The sequence below is a fragment of the Tachysurus fulvidraco genome, chromosome 18 (genome assembly GCF_022655615.1).
Source record: "Tachysurus fulvidraco isolate hzauxx_2018 chromosome 18, HZAU_PFXX_2.0, whole genome shotgun sequence".
NCBI classification, from domain to species: Eukaryota; Metazoa; Chordata; class Actinopteri; order Siluriformes; family Bagridae; genus Tachysurus; species Tachysurus fulvidraco.
Window position 1 is genome coordinate 9,346,993 of NC_062535.1, and position 6,763 is coordinate 9,353,755.

Sequence of the window (6,763 nt, forward strand, 5' to 3'; positions counted from 1 at the left end):
AATGCATAAAGCAAAATATGGCTTGCTTTATATTTAGATTTATTAACAGATCACCTGTGTTTAGCTGAATTTATTAAGGAGAAAAATGTGCAGGTTATGATTTGGACTTAACTTGGATTGAAACTATATTTATCGTATTAATGCTGTTTTTATTCCTGTTGCATTTTTTTTAGAGCACATTTTTACATGCCATGCATGAGTTGTCCTTCTAAGCTACTTCTACGTTAAACCGAGTGAGAGCTACTTAAGGTGGAAATGGTGAAAAGCACAAACACTGAGGCAAAAACGAATGAATCCACGACGGCACGATGAGTCAAAGAACTAAAGAACAAGCCGCTAATATCTACATTTGATTTAATACGCCGAGACGGTTTCTGAAGAGCTTGTAGTGTTTGTATTGTCAAGTATGAATAAGTGAGGTTCTTAAAGTTAGAGATCTGCTTGGGTTAGAGATCTGCTGACTTCAACAGGCTTCTCTTCTCTGCACTTTCTGAAGACAAATATCTGATCTTGTCTGGATGCTTAGGACAACACACTCACACACACGCACGCACGCACGCGCACACACACACACACACACACACACACACACACACACACACACACACACACACACACACACACACACACACAATTCCTCTATGTGCTGTACTTCTTCTTTCACTCAAACTTATAACCTCTCTGTCATAGCTCCTCCTCCACCATCCCCTCTCTCCGTCCCTCACTGCTGGGAGTGGCTCGCCTCCCCCTTGGCCTTCTGGGATTCCTTCATGGCGTTAATGACAGGCAGCCAGGGAGATGAGAGCTCAGGGAGAACCTTCTTAGCTGGGTTCAGATGGCTGATGGCGGTGTACAAGCTTCCTCTGGAGCCTGCATCCTGCTCAGGGTAGTACATCTCCAGAGCGGCCGGGGTGCAGTGCTTATGCTGCGTTTAGAAGGTGTTAAGAGAGGGAATGTGTTAAGTCATAGGTTTGTGCAGTAATGCGTTATATTCTAAATATACTGTATATAATAAGGATTGTGTATCTTTATGGGCTTCGCCAACCCCATTTGAATTTTGTTTTCTGTAGCAAACTTATTTTTTCTAGTATAGTCACTGTCTTCCTTCAAACCTTAATATGAACTAAAGTTGTGTTCTAAATGTACACAACGGCACAGAATTCATTTCATTAATAAAAATGAAGCATGACAGTGTGTCATTTCTTCCTCTTCCACAGCAATTGTGTATTAAGTAAAGAACGACACGTGTAATCTTTTTATCCGTTATCTGTATATTTACATTTATATATAAGTGACTTCCTGTTCCCGCTCGTGTTTACTGCAGCTATAAAAGACAGCACCCTCATTGTCACTTGAAGTTAATAAAATGAAACGAATGATTACTTATAAACCACTGACACTGGAGACTCCTTCCAAAAAATGTAAACAAACCCCATTAAAAAATAAATAACATAAAATAAATAAATAAGTATAATCTCCTTCACTGATGCATGTTTCAAAGCACAATGTGATTTAAGCTGTTTTTTTAAAAACATATTTAAATAAAAGTTAATTTTAATATTTATGTCTGGTCGCCAGCTTTAATCTCAGAGTTGCAGTTATGTGAAATTTATACCTTGTGGTAAAAAGTATTGATAGCATAAAAGTAATATAAATGTATGTATAATCATAAAAATGTTAATGTTATTTAATATTCAAATTTAAATATGTAATGTAAATTCTCCCTTTATGAACAATAAGTTTATTTAGAAACATAGGATGAATGATGAGCCTGATATTTCTGATATTCCTGATAAAAAGCTAAAGTATAGGGAGAAACACACACCCGAGCAAGCTCGTACATTCAGTCCTGACAGTGTTAATAAAGATATGAAATAGCTGTGTCATGGACCATCACAGACGGCTGCCCGAGGCAAATCGGATCACAAAAGGTGATTCTGTGTTGTTCCTCTGACTGAAAGCTACTGCATGCCAACAAGCCTTGGCCTTGGTGGACCTCATTCCTTTTTAACGAGGGGCAATTTTCCTTTCTTTTTAAGTCGACTATACTGCATTAGCATATCTCGCTAATGACATCTATGGCGTCGACTTCAAAAGGGCAGAGGTGGAAGCTCCCGTGGGCCTTAATCACAGTTTAGTCACAGTGAAGACTAATTAAAGACATTCTTACACTCCTATGCTGAAGGGAGGAAAAACCCAGATGCTACTTGGGCTAGCTAAGCAAACACAGGGTATAAGCTAATATCATGTCTTTAAAGGTTACGGGAGCCATGTATGGGATTATTAGAACGGACACAGGTGTTGTTTTGAATGTGCTGAGGTAAAAATATCTTCTAAGAGTGTGTGTGAGGACTGAAAGTTTTTCCTGTATGAAAACACCAACCTCCACAGCAGGCTAGTTCACCAAGCACCTACAAACATCTTGTGCTAATACTAATTTCTCCTTCTAGCTTGCATCTTAGCAGCAGGATGACTGAGATGAAGATTCCCTCAGGGCTTGTTTGTGTTTTGTATAAAATTCAAGAAGGAAGTGGTGATATGTTTAGAGCAAAACGGTAGTTACCTTGAGGACGAAGCCCTCGGGGCAGCTAAGCTGGTCGTACCACAGAGCTTTATACATAACCAGCAGCAGCAGACAAGCAAGGAAAGTCAAGGTGATAAGAATAAGTCCTGTGACCTGAAACACACACACACACACACACACACACACACACACACACACACACACACACACACACACACACACACACACACACACACACAAGTGTATTAAAATAAGCTGATTAATACCCAAACTCATGCAAATATTTAACAAGCTGGGAGACATATCAGCAGTTGCAGCTCTGCCATTTTATAGAGAAACATTTGAAAGTTTTCTACAGCTAACACAAACCCAGAGGCAATTTTAAGTCTATAACAATAGGTTTTCTCGTTTTTCGTTCTTGTCAGAGGATGATATTAAAGTACATATAACTCTAATATTATTTTACAATGTCAGTGAAAGCAGAGGTGCCAGCATTCAACACTGCTAACAGCAAAATCATAGCAGGGAGAGAGAAAGAATTTTTAGCACAAAACCCTACAGCGCATATCAAGATAGCTTTTTTTTTTTTTTTTTTTAGCTGTGCACCAAGTAACAGTGAGCATCAGGAGGAAAAGTGTGCTATAACCATTAATAAAGATCTCCTCTATTTTTTAGTTAACCAAAAAGCCAGCGGTCCTCAAAAATGGACGATTTTTGACCTTTTCAGAAAATACAGACTGAAATGAATATCCTGTTTATATTCTACAGATATATAGTGAATTAAAAAAAAAGAAATTTGAAATATTCCTAACAAAGAAAGTAGGCTAAATGTTCATCTTGAATATCTAATATTCAGATTTCGTCAGTATTTCTAGCTTTCTATATCTCAATACTCAGCATACTGAGTATGTCAAATGCTTTATACAGAAGGTCAGGTATAAATCATGCGTAATCTCATCTACTTAAGCATGTGTTCAGACGACGCTCTGATGGACCTGATCTTCGAGTGCACACTGTCATTAACAACCCAAAACATTATATCCTGGTGCATCACTTACAAAGTGCTTTGTAGAAAACTTTTAAAATCATTGACCATGAAAAAACACACACAAAAATAACTCATTCACTATATACAAAAGCAACAAATAGTGTATATAGTTAGAGAGGAAATGTAGGTTAATGGTCATGACAGCACAGACATGAATTATACGGTTTAGGAGCAGTGGCACTTAAATATCACAGTTAAACATAAACCTATGGGAATAATTTAACACGATTTCCTTGTGGTTATGTTAAAATTGATATTTACTTGAAATTGGTTTCTAAAGTAGGACTGTTTAAGGTACACCAAGGTTACACTACTATTCCCTTACTGGTTATTAACCATCTGCTATTTCTGAACTAGAATCCAAGCAACAGCAAAGAGCAGCTTACCTTGACCTTCTCCGTCACCTCGTCGTAAAGGTTTATATTCAACTTCTTAATGCTTGGCATGTACAGTTTCTTCTTTTGCTTTTTCTGTAACTGATACTCGGTGGTTGTTTTGACAATAACCTACAGAAATGATGAGAAGAACAGACGAATGCTTCAGCGTGAAGCCTTTCAGGTGGATCAGCTCTCAAAATGGAGCAGAGGTGTCATTACACCATACGAGTGAGAATTTTTAGAAAGGTGGCGATCAGTAGTGAATCAGTGAGCATGAAATATACAATATACACAAATGAGCCATGACATTAAATCCCCCTGCCTTATAATGTGTAGGTCCCTCTTGTGCCTCAAAAACAGATCTAACCCTTGAAAACATGGACTCCACAAGACCTCTGAAGGTGTGTTGTGGTATCTTGCACCAAGATGGTATCGGCATTTCCTTAAATTCCTGTAAGCACATCCCACAGATGCTCAATCTGATTGAGATCTGGGAAATATAGAGGCCAAGTCAACACCATGAACTCTTTGTTTTTCCTCAAACGGTTCTTGAACAGTTATAGCAGTGTGGCAGAGAGCATAAAAAAGAGACCACAGCTGTTAGGGAATATTGTTGCCATTAAGGAGTGTATAGTGCATCCTAGTACCATTTCCTCCCCAAGCAAGTGAGGCACATGCATCAGGCCATCCACAAAAGAAAACCTAATTAATCAGACCAGGCCACCTTCTTCCATTGCTTCATGCTCAGGTTCTGATGTTCACACACCATTGCAGATACTTTTGACATAGGACAGGGATGAGCATGGACACTCTGATTGGTCTGCAGCTACACAGCCTCATACTCAGCAAGCTGTGATGCACTGTGTGTTCTGACACCTTTCTATCATAGCCAGTGTTAACGTTTTCAGCAATTTGTGCTACAGTAGCTCTTCTGTGAGATCAGACCAGACAGATTAACCTTGATCAGTCAGTCAGAGCGGTTGTAACTGATTTCCTGTTTGTCCTGCCTTTTGTCACTTTTATTAGATACTAACCGCTGTATACAGGGATCACCTCACAAGACCTGCTGTTTTAGAGCAGCTGTGTCCCTGTTGTTTAGCCATCGCAATCAGGCCCTTGTCACCCTTCCTAATTTTTCCTCCTTCCAACACATGTACTTCACAAACCTTGAATATATCTCACCCCTTGACAAGTGCTATTGTATCCCACCCCCTGACAGGTGCTATTGTATCCCACCCCTTGACAGGTGCCATTGCTATAGTTATTCACTGCACCTGTGGGTGGGTTTAATGTTATGACTGATCCTTGTAGTTCATCTTCAGTCCATTATTTATCATCAGGTTTGTCTACATTTTATGAAGTTGAGAGACTGAATTATTCATCATCTAAATGCAGATGCCATGTGGTGACGTCTCGCATGCTTTATCTTTCTTACACACTCAAACATGTCTGTGTTTCCATCCTTGTAAGCACCTTCGATATAATTAGTAATGCAGCTAATTAGTGCTATGCATAAGACTAAATCTAACCTTATTCTTTAAGGAAAGGAAAAGAAGGCTGCTTGGGCTGGTCACAAGGTCAAACCTGTCACATATTCAAACCACATACACACACACTCATGTCTATACAAAAGCTTAGATTTGTGCTACTTCTTTTTTCGGTACCATTGTGGCCCCACAATCCAGTGCAGGAATAAACAACAAACCTAATTGAATCTATGGATTTTTGTAACTTCCTGACAGCCTTCCATGAATGAGAGTTTTAGGCCAAACACTAACAAATGAAACCAGTGGGTTGGCAGAAGATCTTAGGTTGCTGAATTCAGAAAGTGATCTCTCTTTTTTCCTGTCACACACACAGACAAACAAACACGCACATATACGCACACACAGCCACGAGCAATGACAAGCACACAAATCTTGTAATGCTATGTAATTTTGGCCATCACTGTCACTGAAAAATGAGTCATTTGCCTATGAAACACAAACAGCGCTCTGATTCTCTCTAAGCAGAGTGACTGCTGCTCACGCCATCTGTGTGTGTGTGTGTGTGTGTGTGTGTGTGTGTGTGTGTGTGTGTGTGTGTGTGTGTGTGTGTGTGTGTGTGTGTGTAAAATCACTCCCAGTCCTCCTGAGACATTTAGCAAGAGAGTGCCTCAAAATGTATTTGTGAGCATTATGTATGACACTGTCACAGCTATGCCACTCCTCTCATACTCTCTGATACAGCCACACTCGCTTGCATTGCAATCCTCTTCTTAAGCTGTCTGGAGTCATGTGCAGAATACACAGAGGAGGAAGGGAGTTGCCGTGGTAATGCGGAGACGTTGAGGTGCTGGCTGTCATGCACGATTGCTTACCTTATCTGGAAATGGTTTCTGGAGCTGGTTAACCTCCAGTGGTGTGATCAGAGGGATGTTATCAAAGCCATCTTCCAGAGATAGCTCCCTCTCCACCTTCTCACCAAGACTGCTGCCCAGTTTCACCATGTCTGACAAACACACAGGCACGTGTAGTTTTATTGAACACACATTTTAAAGGCACAAAAGCTTGGAAAATAATACAATTAATGACTGGAAAGAATCAGCTGATAAAGTAGAGTAGAGAGAGTGTTACATATGATGCTTGTCCCCTGCTTTTGGGAAACTCGAGTCTCATGGTTAAAAAATGCAGTTGGAGTTGTTAACAGAATGCACAACACTTGGAGAAAATGTACAGAACCCAAAGTGTAGCTCCGCAAAGATTCCTCAGCTTGCTAAACAAATAAAAATAAGTATTAATGAATAAACGTAAACCCGTCTGAACACAAACAACA

At 39.7% G+C, this 6,763-nt stretch overlaps 1 protein-coding gene across 1 annotated transcript in view; it reads right to left on the reverse strand.

Moving 5' to 3' along the window:
• Nucleotides 1–539: 539 nt before the first annotated feature.
• caly (calcyon neuron-specific vesicular protein) overlaps nucleotides 540–6,763 on the reverse strand; it is a 9,274-nt gene continuing 3,050 nt past the window's right edge. The window contains 4 exon segments of the mRNA XM_047802716.1: nucleotides 540–925; nucleotides 2,564–2,677; nucleotides 3,959–4,078; nucleotides 6,309–6,439. Of these exon segments, the coding sequence (XP_047658672.1) occupies nucleotides 722–925; nucleotides 2,564–2,677; nucleotides 3,959–4,078; nucleotides 6,309–6,439 (569 nt within the window). The 3' untranslated portion in view covers nucleotides 540–721.